The 15,663-nt window shown below is 35.4% G+C and overlaps 1 protein-coding gene across 6 annotated transcripts in view; it reads left to right on the top strand.

The window, feature by feature from the left end:
* Positions 1-15,517, top strand: part of HCRTR2 (hypocretin receptor 2) — a 33,223-nt gene extending 17,706 nt beyond the window's left edge. For 3 of the 6 annotated variants that reach the window (XM_086876109.1, XM_086876110.1, XM_086876111.1), the window contains 5 exons: positions 4,760-4,875; positions 9,491-9,711; positions 11,110-11,231; positions 12,337-12,537; positions 13,775-15,517. In XM_086876109.1, coding sequence (XP_086732235.1) covers positions 4,760-4,875; positions 9,491-9,711; positions 11,110-11,231; positions 12,337-12,537; positions 13,775-13,968 — 854 coding nt within the window. In that variant the 3' untranslated portion in view covers positions 13,969-15,517. The remainder of the gene's footprint in view (positions 1-4,759; positions 4,876-9,490; positions 9,712-11,109; positions 11,232-12,336; positions 12,538-13,774) is intronic. The other 3 variants (XR_015282840.1, XR_015282841.1, XR_015282839.1) reach the window with 2 other exon arrangements.
* Positions 15,518-15,663: the final 146 nt, after the last annotated feature.

Genomic DNA, 15,663 nt, shown 5'->3' on the forward strand with positions numbered 1-15,663 from the left:
TGCTAGTTATTCTGCTGGTGCATTTTGGATATCCTTAAAAAAATCTCCATGTTCTAATAATAGCTAATCAGAGTAACTTGAAAGAAGAATCTTTATATGCATTAAATTACAAGCAGATTTCTCAAAATTGCTTAGTAGAACTAGAGTTAGCCATATTTTATCAATGAGGATAATATATATATATATATATATATATATATGCACACATCCCTTTCAGACTATAGAGTGTCATTAAAAATAATTCCCATTCTAATTTCTAATTTCTAATTTCCCATTAGAAAATGTCTAAGGATTCTGAATTAGGTCAAAGCATAGAATATGTGGTTTTTTTCTACAGAAAAATAGTGTTTGAAATCACAAAGGCCCCCAAAAAGAAGAACAAAAGAAAAGGGTAAAAGGCAGTGGTGTGAAAAGAGTGGTGAGCCTTAAAGCTGGAAGAAGAAATAAAAAGCTAACAATTTTAAAGAAAATAGTTACATTTTTGTTGGATTTTTTTTTTGCCTTTTTTGACTATGCAAATATAGAGGGTCAAAGAAAGAGCTAAATAGGAGGATGCTGAAGGAGAGGGAAATTCATGCTACTACAAATAACCTTTCTTTGTAAAGAGAAGGTGGAGATGTAGATGTTGCACACACTCAGGAGGCCCTAAGAAAGTCCTACAGGAGAATCAATTTAGAGAAAGGGGTTGTATTTGGGTGTTTGTTGCTTTGTTTAGAGCTGCATAAAATTAATGCTGTCTAAAATTACAATACATCTGATAAAATCTTTGCAGAGAATCATGTACACCATATGTTCCGAGGATGTTAAACTGTGAATGTTAAAGACTGCCAGTGACTGCAAATGGAGCAATAGTTCAGCCTAAAGCAGGGCTCAATTTCTTTGTAATTGCTTCTGGCATTCCTGAATATAAAATGCATTGCCAGTTCTAGGCTGAGGGTTTTTCATCTTGAGTACTGTCTAATAACAATATTTTATTTGGGAGTGCAGAAGGATCCAACATGTGACCTATGCGGGCTCACTTAAGGAGCCAGAGTTGGCCACAGTTCTATAATGGCCTCTAATTGCTGTGCTGAATTTGATGATAAAGTGCCAAAATAAAAGAAATGTATATTAAAATGAGTTCACCATGTGTCCAAGTCAGCTAAGTACATTGTCTTTGAGCTGTTCAAGAAGAGAGTGTTAGCCAAAGTGCTTTAGCCAAGCAAGTGATAAAAAGAATATGGACATAATCCTTTTCCAAAACTGCATGGTTGAATAGAAACAAAGGAAAGACTTTGTGTTCCATTTCCTCTTAGACTACTCATACAATAGTACAAAAAACACATTCTCTTAATTCTGGAAAACAAATAGCTGGAAATTGCAGTACTGCAAGAAGCTTTATACATCCTGTTTATCAAAAGATTCAGAATTTAATGAAAAATTTGTGGAATATTTTAATGCAGGAGGAAGTCAGAACATTTCTAATACTAAAATTATTCTGGGTGTTATTGTAAGTTGATAACTCAAGCACAATATATTAGGTTTCAAAATGTAATTTTAGTATTAGCTAACCATAAGTACTCTGACATAGGGACTTAATTTGGAAGCAGTGCATTATGTGATTGATTTTTCTGTGCTATGGGCACCCACTTCCTAACATCCCTAATTATTAAGCTCAATTTTAAAAATATACACTTTTATTTACATTGCTTCTCTATGTTGGTAACTCCAAAACCTCATGGGTATCTTCCTGAGATTAGGGAACCTGGGAACTCTACTGATGTTCAACAAACTTGATTGTCCTGCTTTTCCTTATTCTTAAAGAAGCTGTCAGGAATACCAATTTTTTTTAAGCACTATGGCTAAATGGACTATTTCATTTGCTAGACATATCAAAATGTTTTGAGACTGTTTATTTCGGTTTGATTACACATGTATATGTATACATATATGTATATATATATTTACACAAATATAGCAAAATTTTGGCAAAAATCCAGTTTCAATCTACTGATTTCAGGCTGGGAATGGAAGACCATGTAGAGAGGGAAGCTTTAGAAAATTTTAAAATGTGTTTAATAACCCCTGTATTAGACAGATGAAAGCTTGTTCTAACGTACTGATCCTTTATCAGCTCTGGTAATTACAGTGTATGAGTGAAGCTGAGTAGGAATGCTGATCTGAACCCAGTCCAACCCCTATGACCACCTGTTTGCTTTATGTTTTATTCTCTCTTTTCAAGAGAATAGTAGGCAGAGACATGAGTGTCATTATTTTATTCTTAAAGAGATGGTTACTCCAGCTGAGAACAATCACTCCCTGTCCCAAAGTCCATTATGTGACCATGGAAGGCAAGGACACTTTTCTCCTCTTCTGCTTGGCTGTAAGAGTTTTAGCTGTCCCAGTCAGGCAGGACCACAGACTGATTGATGTTTGCATTTAAGGAGCCTGGAACTCACTTGATAAATGAATAGTATCCTTGGCCAGCCCTCCTCTTTCTTGCTGCTGTGATTGTCAAACAGCTTTAAAGCTTTTCTTTGGCTTGAGAAGCTAAACAGAGTCATGCTTCTTAGGGAAAAGTTCTGCAAAGGGCTTTGCCCTGGGTGGAGGAGGGACAGGTTTCCTTTGATGTTTAGCAGCTGGCACTTTCCAGGTGGCTAAACTTCAAAGGCAAGTGTTAGGATCTTCCTCCAACCTGGTCCTCAGTTCTTTGTAGATAGCTAGGCTCATTTAATGTTTTACTTTACTTGGAATGCTAAATTGGAAGTCATAAACTCCAGATGGCCTTTTAAATATGTACCGTGCTTCTACCTGAAAGGGGCCCGGCTGCCGGCAGAGCACTGATGGGGCAGGTGGCACCTCCTCCTGAGCAGAAAGAATGTACTTTCAATTCTGACCTCCTGTGATCCCAGCCAGTCACGTTACTCCAGTCTCTCCTTAATCTCCCCACCTGTGAAGCGTGCATATCAGTACTTCCCTGGCTAGCAGGACTGCTGTGGGGCTGCATTTTCTGCAATGCAAAAGCAAGTTTGGGATTATCAATCAACATATAATCTCAGGTTAATGCCACTTATAAAAAACTGCCCCAAATGGTCTGGCTCCCCAAGGGTTATTGACAAGAGTTAGTAACTGCAGCTGCTAGTTAAGAGTTGGTAAACTGGTTTGCTACAGGATCTTAGAGCAAATAAGATGTCAAATACTACTCATCTGAATTTTCTGAACCCTGATCCATCAAAACTATCAAATGTCTGTGGCAGCATCTCTATTACCTTTGCTGGGAAAGAAGATTGGCTGTATTTTTCTGTAGCAGGTTTCCATCTCCTTGATACTGAAGGTTTTCTGACTGGCACTTCCAGGTGGCACTTTCAGGTCCAATGACAAGTGGGAGATTACTCGAGTCTGCATTTAAGAGTGAGCCTGGAATTTACATGATGGTATTCTCCTCCCTGCTATGAGAGTTATGAAGCAAGTCTTTGTATATCTTTGTCTGAACAAAGCTCTGAGATTCTCCTGGCATGCTTTTCTTTGATTGGGTCCACAGTAACAGTCACTTTAACAAGCAGAAAATAATTTTGATGCACCAAAGGTTTGATCTTGTGCAACTCTTTTTTTTTTTTTTGTTATTTTTTTATTAAAACAACAATCAATACAGAATTTCACTTGCAGATTTTATAATCCTGAAACATTTGGAAATTCTAGAAATTAACATAAATGTACCTTCTTTATTCTATCCAAGGCTCAATGATTAGGATTACCTTGCAATTTAACTCTTCATGAGGTGCAGTTTCTCTTCTGCTATGTGTTGTTACTCTCCAAAATGTTCATTCCATTCCTGAGGCCATCCATAGGTGTTAAGTTGTAATTAATAGCAACAGTGTAATGGCAAACTACAATTAATGTTACAAAAGAAGACAAGTTTTCAGGCAGTGCACATTCTGGTATAAATTACTGATGGAGCTTAATATGCAACATTCTTAAAACTCAATACACTCACAGCACTTATAATGTTTTCTCTAAGCAAATAACATTCATAAATTGTCTTTTGAAAAGAGATACATGGGAAATTAGAACACAACAGTACCAAACTCATTAATGTTAAAGCTGAGTTAAAAACCATCCTGGAGATATCCTTGGTTTAAAGCACTTGAATGTATTGATTCTATTTTTAAAATATAATAATTAACTACTGAGTCTTAGTAACATATATTCTGCCACCAAACAGTGATTTATGAAATGTCTGTCTTTCCTCCCATCAGTGTCCTGTGTGCTGTATTTTGCAGTTGCAGCGTTTATAGGTACAGGTTACTCAGGAACTAGTAAACTAGTAGTAAATGTAGCATTTGCAGAATTTGCATAGTGAACTAGTAGCATTTGCAGAATTAAAACTAAAGACAGTTACATAACCTTTCAATATGACAAGGATGAGTTAGATTGGATGATTACCTATTTTTAGATAACAAAAATTTTCACTTTTAGATAACATTTCATTTTTAGATAACAAAATTAATCCATCTCTGTTTTAACAAAAAGTAAACTATAAAGAAATAATATGATAAGAAATCAGTAATGTGATATAGGAGATCCTTGAGATAAAAAGCATGTTTCTAATAGAATGTATCTAAAAGTGATTAAAAAAAAAAATCTTGACCATAATATTATTTGGTACATTTTCCTATTATGTTAAAAAATACATGCATATCTATATGAATAATTTTCTTAAGGTGATTTTGAAATATATGTATATTTAAGTGCAACTTTCCTATTTGAATTCTCTTTCCAGCTGAGGTTTACCCCAAAATGTATCACACATGCTTTTTTCTGGTGACATACATGGCACCACTGTGTCTTATGGTGTTGGCCTATTTGCAAATATTCCGAAAGCTGTGGTGTCGCCAGGTAAGTCACTTAGCACTGGCTCTGTTTACTTGCTCTTGCAACTTTGTGCAGATTCCCATGTACAACCTCTTTCTTTATAAACCCCATGTTGTTGCTTAAGACTTTGATTTTTACATCCATACTGGTGTACAGACACCTTGGGTAAGCATTGAGATGTATTGAAAAATTAAGGGAGTCAGAAAGTAAACTGCTTTCTCATTTTCTGTCTGTGAAGGGCTTTCTCTTAGAGAGAAGGAAAGCAAAAGGCAACAGAAAAATTGATTATAGGTAGAAGAAATATATCCCTCACTGTATCTGAAATGATTACCAAAATACCTTAGGTGACCTTATTTATACTGCCAAAATCTCCTGTAGCAGTCAAAATTTAAGACTGACTTTCTTATTTTGTTAGTTTTATTTTTATTTTTCTTACTCAGGTTGATGGCAGGTTCAATCTGAATGAAATGAAAACTAGAAGGTCCAACTATCAGTACTGGGAGACTGGAATTGCCTGATGTGAATCTGGCTGTTACAAATAACATTTGATGTGATTTGATGACAAATAATTGACACCATTTCTAATGTGAACATCTGTTTCTTTCAAGCTTCAAATAAAAAATACAGGAAAGAAAACAAGAATACTAAACAAAACAAACTAAAAAACCCACCAAGACAAACAGACAAAGAACATTTGATTTTAAGTGTCAAAAAAGATGTAGTTTTTTTCAGGAAACTTTAAAAATTATTTTGTGTGTGTGAACTGCAATTTGTCATGCACCAGTCTGTCGTGCTCTCTTCTGCTTTGTCCAGGATTTATCTACAGCTTTAGTCCACCACCAGCTGCCCTGTAATTCTGTAAAGGACAGTAAACTCATCCTGTAGAAGAAATAATGCAAGACATTCTCTCTCAAGTGCTTCTAACAATGGTTCATATTTCCATCAACATATGGGCATGAATCACTTTTCTCTCACCGGCTTGTTTGGTACCATCCAATTTTGAGGCTGTCCTGGGCAAGGGATAATACTGGCCCTATGAGATACATTTTTCATGCAGTTCAAATTGATTCATCAAAGAAATTATAAATAGACTTCAGATTTCTAGATATAAATATGATAAAATTAAAAATCAAATCTTATGCTGACAGAATATATCTCTTGCAAGTAACTCATATACAGGAAATACCAAATCCACTTTAAGGCTTTTTTTAATCTTCCATAAGTCATAACAGCAATTCTTGTTACTTTAATCAGATTAGGTTAAGCCAGAATTGCTGTTTATCATGCTTGTCATGCTTTAAATTGCTAAATTTATCATGCTTTAAATTGTTATTTTTGCTTTTAATTTCTTAGGTTGATAAGATTAATTAACAAGATATCTGGAGATAGAATTTAACTTTACAGTTTGAGAACACTCTTCTCCAGAACAAAGGATTTCTTGCTTAGTCTTGTTATTCAGTTCAGTCTAAACATACTTTTAATATGCTCTGCCTTGCTGAATCTGTCCTGCATCACCCAATGACTTTATCACAATAATCCTTCTTAACCTTCTCTTCTATACCTTCCTTACAACCTGCCAACCCTCTCAAGCTCTAAATTAACTAAGTTAATGGAAAGCAGTTGTTCTTAACCTACACATAGTTGAAATTGCTGGTTCAGATGTAGAACAGAAGCTGAATGACTGGAAATCAACCTTTATTTTGGGGTTCCCCCTGCCTCCATTCCCCAGTTGTTTTAGCTGGTCTGTTTATTCTTCACAATATTTCTTCTCCCTATTCATCTTGCATGCTGACAAGGTTAGGATGATCCTTTATTTTTCAGTGGCTGGAAGATAATTTCTACTACAGGCTTAGTGCTGTCGGTGGTGCCAAATTACAGCTGTCTCTGCCTGGCCTAGATGATAGCATTATGTACAAGAGGCTGTGCTAAGTGAAATTAAAACCACTGCACATCTACTATCAACTCTGACTTGGCTGCAGCCATCAGGCACTTTTCTAAGTGCAGCAGGTGTGCTGTAATCAGTCATGCAGGACAAATGAATTCAGTGCTCTAAATGTATTCTTTTGTAACAGTTTAAAATAAAATCATGCTGTTTACCAGAAATTCAGGTAAATGTGGTGATCTTATTGCAAGGTACAATGAGCCTTTCAGATGTTCATGATAGAAAAAACACAACAAACAGTAGATGCTTTCTATGCCCTACATATTTTCTAAAGGTTCTTTTTTAAAATGTAATGTGTTGTGCATGCAGATTTTCAGATGAAAAATAGAACATTGATTTACAAGTTATTGTTACTGTACTTTGTGTAATAGCTCTTAAAATTTCTGATTGTGTAAATCAAGCAGATCTTTGAATTAACAATTCACCTTTATAAAGACAAGAAAAATAATTTTAAAAATACTAGAAATTTTAAGTAATTTATTTTAATGATTAGCAAGGAAATAGTGATTTAGAAGTCTATATTCTTGTGTGGATTTTAAGTAGATTAAAAACAGCTTCTGAACAAGCAGAACTGAATGGACTTATGATGAGTGTTGATACATAATTTCTAATATCAAGTTCCAAGTATGTTTCAATTTTCTGATGTCCAAGTGCATTGACACTAAAGTCCATTTGTATTAATAATTAGTAACTCCATCATTTTTTATTTTTTATTTTTTTGGTAGTTGAAATATACCCTTCCAATCTTTGAAAGCTGATACTACATTTGAGAGATTTTCTTTGGTTATAAACCCCTTGATAACTATCTGAGGAGATAGAGAAAAGGAGCATAAGAAAGTAACTCTAAATTTTAGTACTTGTTTATTCACCGCTAATAGGCTTTTTATAAAATATTGGGATTACACAAATGCTTCAAAATTATCTCTATGACTGATTCATTACCAAAAAGCAAATATATGCATTATAGTCCCATGTATACGCTTGTACATACTTAATCATAGAATCATAAAAACATTTATCATGAAAAAGGCCCTTAAGTTCATGGAATCCAACCACAGACCTAACACTGGCAAGTCCACCACTAAACCATGTCCATAAGTGCCAGATACACTTATCTTTTAAGTACCTCCAGGACTGTTGACTCAACCACTGGCCTGGGCAGCTTGGTCCAAGGCTTGACAACCCTTTCAGTGAAGAAATTTTTCCTTATATCCAATCTAAACCTTCCCTAGCTTAACTTGAGATCATTTCCTCTCATTCTATCACTTTGCTACACCACACAGCCAGGTAGGGTAAACCCCTTGCAGTAGGACAGACGTGCAATTGTGAAGCTGAGTTGTTTTAAATCCATGGATACACAAGAAAAAGCCAAATGTTATAACTTATCTCCAATTTTGCTTCATAGATTTCCTGATCATTGCATGGCAACTTTGCCAAAATGTTCCAATAGTTGTAAATCATGTTTGGTGGTGCACATAAATGCTGATCTAAGGCCTTGTCTGTGCAAGGAAGATATTCACACACAATGCTCTCCCTCTGCCAAGAAATAACTAAATAGACCAAAACCAAAAAACAACCAAAAAAACCACCCAACCCCACAAAACCTCAACATAGTAATTTTTCTAGAACAATTCTGAATGTGCATGCTTTTTAGTTTACTTTTTTCTTACTTAAATAAATATAAAAAATTCATAATTTTCTGGTCAGTTTTTCTGGATAAGCCCCATTATAAAAAACTAAAGAAAGCTTACAATAGACAATGTGAACTTTCCAGATACTTTTGAACTTGAAATATTTCACAAGATTAGTCACCCTGCGCACAATTGTACTACACATCAATAAAACTGTATTTACAGCCAAAAGTTTTCACACTGTATAACATTGAAAATATTATAAATGTAATTGTAATAAGAGTTCTCTGAGAAAGTCCTTCACATCTGCAGTCTTTCTCATTTCACTGCAGGCAGGAAGTAATTTAAAAGAACTGAAGCAAAATTGTTTAACTTGGCTTGTTCTATGTGAGGGCACAGAAAACAAAAAACCAATTCTTTTTTTAATAGCATCATCCTACATATGCTTATTGCAACATGGCTTTGACTAAACCAATTCTTTCTGTGTCTTGGCACCTTTCCATGATTTCCCTCAGTTTTAAAGAACTTTGCAGAGATACCCACACTTCAGCTGCGATTATTTGTTTAGTTACTTCACTGTCATCCAGGTTGCATGTATGGCAGTTTTATAGCACTTAAAGCTATGCAGGCTTTAAATCCTCATTTTCCAGAACTGAAAAACTGTTTAGTGTCTTATATTAGCAGCATAGTAATGGGGAAAACTACTCTGCTATACAACAAAACATTTAATGTAGACCTTTATAGCAATGTAATTGCAGCAATAGGGTTAGTAATTTTAATAGTTTGAGGACACAAGCAAGGCAAGGTATGTGGGAAGTACAGAAAATTTGAGGGCATCAGTTGATATCTGTGAATAAAACACCATTTTTTATGCAGTCCCACTAGTGTGTCTGAAATTTAGTTTGCTGCAGCAACGTCAATTAATTTAATTTAAAAATCCTTTTTATCTGTGTGAGCTTACATTGTGTATGTCAAGCTGTCTATTTTTCTTGTTATATATGTGGAAAAAAATCAGGTTTTAAAATATTTTTTTTTTTCAAAATGGCCCTTATTTTGTCTGCCTTAGATCCCAGGGACTTCTTCTGTTGTTCAGAAGAAATGGAAGCCTCAGCAGCCCTCAGCACAGCCCCGTGGGCTGGGACAATCAACAAAGTCAAAGATTAGTGCTGTGGCAGCTGAAATAAAACAGATTCGTGCAAGAAGGAAAACAGCACGTATGCTAATGGTTGTCCTTCTGGTTTTTGCACTTTGCTATCTACCAATCAGCATCCTCAATGTCTTGAAAAGGTAAAGTTTATCCCAAAATATAAACACTTGGTAAAGCTTTCTGTCTGTTACAAGGTTCCTTTTATTCTGGCAGATACTTTGGATGGATAAGCTTATTTATTGCATGACAAAGAAATGGAAAATAAGCATACAATCACAAGAAAATATTATCTATTATGTATTTTTTATATATATATATATATATAACCTATCCACAGTACTTAAACTAGAGGCCAGATTGTGGAACTCTTATTAACAAGGTCTTGTCTCATGAAAATGATCGAACCTATCTCCTCATTAAACCTTGTCATTTACATGGGATTACAGCTTGTTTGCTGTAAATGCCCCCAGGGAAGTGCAGTCACCTAAAGCAGCAGTTGAAGGTGAGCAGCAGAGTGTAGCATTGTGGCTTGGCTTTGAGGACTGTGAAATGCTGATTTCAAACCTAAGCTACTTACATAGAGTTTTGAGATCTTAGCCTAACCCTTCAGTTGGTCCTATGAAGCTTTGTTTTAATTTTTCATCTTTTCCTCTCTGTGCATTTCATATGTGTCTACACTCTTGGTTTTTCTACAGTGCCTGACAGACTGAGGCTTTGGTAAACTTGCACCTCATGAGCCCTTTGGAATACCAATAAGTAATGGCACATAGCAGAAGGCAGAATATCCTAAAAATAACAAGCATGTTATTGGTGCTTTTTTAGTTGGGGTGTTATTGGAACATTTTAGTTTTTAAGAGATAGTTTCAAGGTTTAAGTACATCCCACTCAATTCTGGCTCTTCCCTGAGGCCTAATTTAAATACTTTTCATTTGCAAGTCCCTCTGTAGAAAATCTAGAGAGAGAACTATTTCCAGAAGATGGTTCAGGCCACTTACAACCTGAAACAGAGGAAATACACAGGCTGCCTCAACAACAGTAGCAGAGTAGGCCCAGAGTTAGATTTTCATTTAAATGGCAGAAGTAATGTGTAAAGAGTCTGGGAAATGCAGATTTTCCTGGAGGAAAAATGGCAGCTTCAGGTTTGCGGGCAGTTCAATGCCTTTTCAATTCAAGAGATATTTGGAGAGTGGTCTAAAGAGTGTATTGGAGAGTGGGCTTAGAGCCAGGAAGCTCAGTGACATGAGTACATCAAAAGCAACTTTTCCAGTCTTTTCTTGGCTTATCTACACCAGATGACTTCAGTTACTCGGTAAATAAGCCGTGCATCTTCACCATAGTAAAGTCTCAGTTGTGCTAAGCCACCAAGACAGGAGGCTGAGGTTTGGGGAGAGGATTCTCTCAAGAGAGCACTGCTGAATCAGCCTTTCTGTGATGCTCCAAATAGGTCATCAGAGAGAACATTAGGCTAGAACTTGTAAAATCTTTTTAAATTAATTCTAATTTTGCCATCTTTCAGGTTTTCTTTTCTCTTTCTGTAGGGTTTTTGGGATGTTTAATCATGCTGATGACAGAGAAACTGTATATGCCTGGTTCACATTCTCACACTGGCTTGTATATGCAAACAGTGCAGCCAATCCTATTATTTATAACTTCCTCAGTGGTAAGTTACAGTTACCTAGAATTCAAGTTTAATGTATAATTTGAATGTAATGAGCCATAGCAAGAATTAATGACCGTTCAACTTCAGCTCAGCTCCTCCAGTGGGAGCTAGATCCTCTTCCTAGAAGAGGTTGCCTGAAGTATCCCATTACCTTCAGGCTGTCTACCAATGAGTAACCTAGAGTGTGCCAGGGCCTGAGTCCAAGTGCTGGAGTGTGGCTGTCCATGACATTTATGTGGTAGAGAAGTTCCTGGCATGACTTGGATTGGAAACAATTACCATTCCTCTAAATACTCCCTGGATGCTCTCTGGCAGGCAGCACAGTCCGGGGGCTGTCCCCTGTTGGCATGTTGTGTTCAAGTATTGGGATTTGGAGGCTGTGAGTCTTTAATAGTACTTGCATGACCAGACTGTGCCAAGTAGGGTCAATGTCAAAGAAACAGCCAAGATGCTGTTTACTTACTTATTATAGATTTGTCTTGGTTTGAATATGTGTCATTTGGCTTGGAGAGCAGAATCAGGACCTGAACTGGTTTTATTGCAGCTAAATACAGGGAGGCAAAACTCTATTGATCCTCTCTACATATTGGCCCACTGTAGTTTTTTTGTGGTGTGTAGTGTGGGACTGATCTGAACAATTTCCTCTGAGCCCCAAAAGCATGGAACTATCAAACATTGTGAAGCTTCTTTTAAAATCTATTAATGATAAAACACAAATTAGCCATGCTCTCTCATTTCAAATATCAATTGAGGATTCAATCTGTCAAGCCTATATTTGCTCAATTGGTTTTTTGTTATATATGTAATTAATCAGCAGACTATCTTTGAGGTGGTTTCATTAATCATTCTAGTTTGTCCATTCTGTCTACCAATAATAATTCAGTCTTCACATGATACCTTGCATGTCTGCTTAGAAAGGTTGTCTTTTTTCTGTCTTTCTCCAGGATGATTAAACTGTAATTTTCTACTTCTGCATTAGAAGAGCATCTGGGTGTTTTACATTAATTTCGCTCTATATAACTCCTTTATATACAAATCTATAAAGTTTGATGAAATGCAGTTTATGGTACACTTTTTTCATGAGTGATTTTTGTGTGGTTGACAGGGAAATTTAGAGAAGAATTTAAAGCAGCATTTTCCTGTTGCATCCTTGGCATTCGCAGCCACCATGACGAACGGTTCACCAGAGGTCGTGCCAGTACAGAGAGTCGGAAATCCTTGACCACCCAGATCAGCAATTTTGATAACATTTCAAAACTTTCAGAACAGGTTGCATTGTCCAACGTAAACACAATTCCATCAAATGGTACTGCATCTATTACCCACTGTTAGTATACTGGTCCCTTTGCCTTTTGATCCCATGGAAGTAAATTCTAATTGTGCATCCATCAATGTTGGGATCTAAGCACAAAGAGAGAAGGGTGTTTAAGAACTGACTGCAAGAAAAGAAAATTAAAATAAATATTTTATAGAATATGCCATAACTTTGATTTTGTAATGGCAAGAGAAAATTTCTTCACATTTATTTCAGAAGTCGTGTTGCAGATAGGGAGGGAGTAAAGAAGTCATACTTTATACAAGTATTTTCTTTGGATACCTACTTCTTTTAGCCTCCTAAGTAAATAAAGAACAAGCACCTGAAAGTATGAAAATTATTCATGACTGTGTTTATGAACAGCTGTATTCTATTCTGATCTAATTATCTGAAGTTGTGGTGTATTTTGTAACAAATATTTTAAACAAAATTGAGTGTAGAGATTGAAGTACCATAATGTCCTTTACTATTTCAAATTATCTGCTTAGCATGCATTCTGTTTTGACTTAGGTTGATCAAATAAGATATTAATATTAATTTATTTTGCAAAATTTTCTGTTCTTTTTCATGTTAGGTAGGCTATTGAATGTGCTCAGGAGCAGCTGGGAAGCCGATTTTTGTTTAATGTAGAAGGAATGGGGATTTTCACCTGAATTCAGTAGAATTTCCATTCCTTTATGTATGGCAAAAGCGAAGTTACAAATACAAAACCCATATGATAGTGTGACTGTAAATTATGTTTTACCCTTTGTTTTTCATTTATCATCATTTTTTTCTCTCTATCCTCTGCTCATGGCAGGGGAGTTAGACTAGATGGTCTTTAAATGTTTCTTCAAACCCAAACTATCAATGATTCCATTACTGACTTGTAAACAGGAAGCTGTGGTTCCCTGCTGGTCAGAGAGGCATCTGGAGAAGGAACCTCAGGGCAATTTGCTAAATAGTGCATATTAATAAGTAGTAGAACACATGAAAATGTTGAAAAGTAAAAAAAAAATCAAGATTTATGCATCAAAAATGCCCTTAGTCTTCACTTAAAATTTTCAAATGAAATTTGAAACATTTTCTGGAAGACCATTTTATTGTTAGATTATCACCTGCAAAGTATTCAGAGAGAGATAATCAGAGAGAGTTAGCCAGCCAACTGATACAAGCAGTGAAACAATCTTAATTTTATTTTATCTACAATCCTTAGAATCTTTATAAACAATCTTTATTTTATCTACAGATATCCCAGCCATGCTCAGCCCATTGAAGTCAGCGGAACTGCATCTCCACATACCCGGGATGAACATGACTTCAAATATAGATGAAGCCATGAGGGTTTCTGCAGAAGATACTGTCAGAACAGAGAATGCAGAGTGGGATAAATTTGTCCCTAGCATAACTAAACTTACTTCGATGGAGTTACAGCAAGGGTGACTTTGGCTCAATACACTACAACTGCCAGAGAGTGTCACATGCTTTTAGCTGTGCTACAGACTACAACTGGACAAAGGGATTCCTTCAAAATAACTGCCTATCCTCTTTCTTCTCAGTCTTACAGAAACCTACTTACCTCAGTATGAGCTAAAGAACATGTCTTTACAATTCTTTTTAAAGATTGGATTGTATCATACTTTGTAAATATTGTAGATATTTATTTTTATATATTTTAGATGCTGTGAAATGTTCTAAAATATATCATATAAAGAAATGTAAGTATTTGAAAGAAGGCTCAAACATGATTTATTTATATCCTCTTTCTAGAAATGATTGACTCACGTACAAGGAATGCTTACTTATGCACTAGTGATATCCTGGCATTACTTTGCACTTCTTTTTCTGCAAATCCACTTGTAGTAAGTTCTGTGTTTATTATGGGACTTTCACTTCTTACAGATCTGGGGAGAGTCCACATTACTTTTCTAAGTACAGACATGCTTCTAAGATGTGAATCCAAAGTGCTGAAAGTCAGATGTTTTCATGAGGTTACACTTAAACAGCCTTTTTTTTTTTTTTTTTCTTTCTCAGATTTGAGTGCCTAAAAAATAACCATTTAAATAAAACTTATGTGATACTCAAAGGTGCTATAGGCTCAAATTTCCTACTCAGGCCAACAGGAATAACAAGTGTCAGCACCACTGAAGGTCAGGACATTTTAACTTTGGTAGCTCATTTTAGTCTGTAATGTTTAAGAGTTGCTCTAGAAGATCTCTTAAAATCTTTGACACAGGAAATATTAGTTGTCTTTCATTTTCATGACTTCTCTCTCAACTGCTATTTAATACTAAACATACAATCAATTTACAAATCTACTAATCTGTTATAAATCTATATGGGATAATCTCTCTGGCCTGGAGCTTCCTACTATGTATTGTGTTTTTCTCCTTAAAAGGATGAAGATGGTGCATCACTGGAGATTTCATCTTCTAGAAGAATGTGGTCTATTGGTTAGAAGAAGGCTAATTATCAGAAACTGAGATACGATTTCCCTGTGGTACTAATTTTGTGTTTCAGTCCAGATTTTTCAAAAGAAAGGGTAAGATGAGAGCGAGGACTTTGTTTTTCATTAAAAAGAATTTGGCCTAGAAAGAAGACTGTGTCATATATTCAAATGTTTCTGTAAAGCCAATTGTTAATTGACCAGGTTTTATTTGATTACCTTTTGTAAATATTTTTTCTAGGTTCTCCTTTGACCTAGTGTCATGCAATGTACTGTCTATCATGGCAACTATAGTTTTATGAAGTGCTCAATCACTTTATGCTTTAGCCTTCCCCAACAGCTGTTTTACTTGACATTGTTGCAATTCCTCCTAGTTTACACTGGTGTTAAGTGAGAGAAAGGGATTTGCATTCATTTGTATATTCAAGTTTTCTATTTAAAGATAAAAAGGAGAATATTCTTTTTTTGATTAAAAAAGAATAAAGAAAAATATATAAATGGACAGAATGTTTAAGTATCAAATAAAATAATAGGAATTTCAATATTCCTATGTGTAAGCCTAATTTTTAAGTATAGCTATTATGTCAATGTTATTTCAAGAAATTATTTTGCTTTGTCTCTTCTAAGAAAATAAAACCCAAATAATTGTGGAAAGCACCGCAGGATTTGATTTCATAGCTATCTCAATTCCT

This window comes from Cyanistes caeruleus, chromosome 2 (genome assembly GCF_971803275.1).
Source record: "Cyanistes caeruleus chromosome 2, bCyaCae1.hap1.1, whole genome shotgun sequence".
NCBI lineage: Eukaryota > Metazoa > Chordata > Aves > Passeriformes > Paridae > Cyanistes > Cyanistes caeruleus.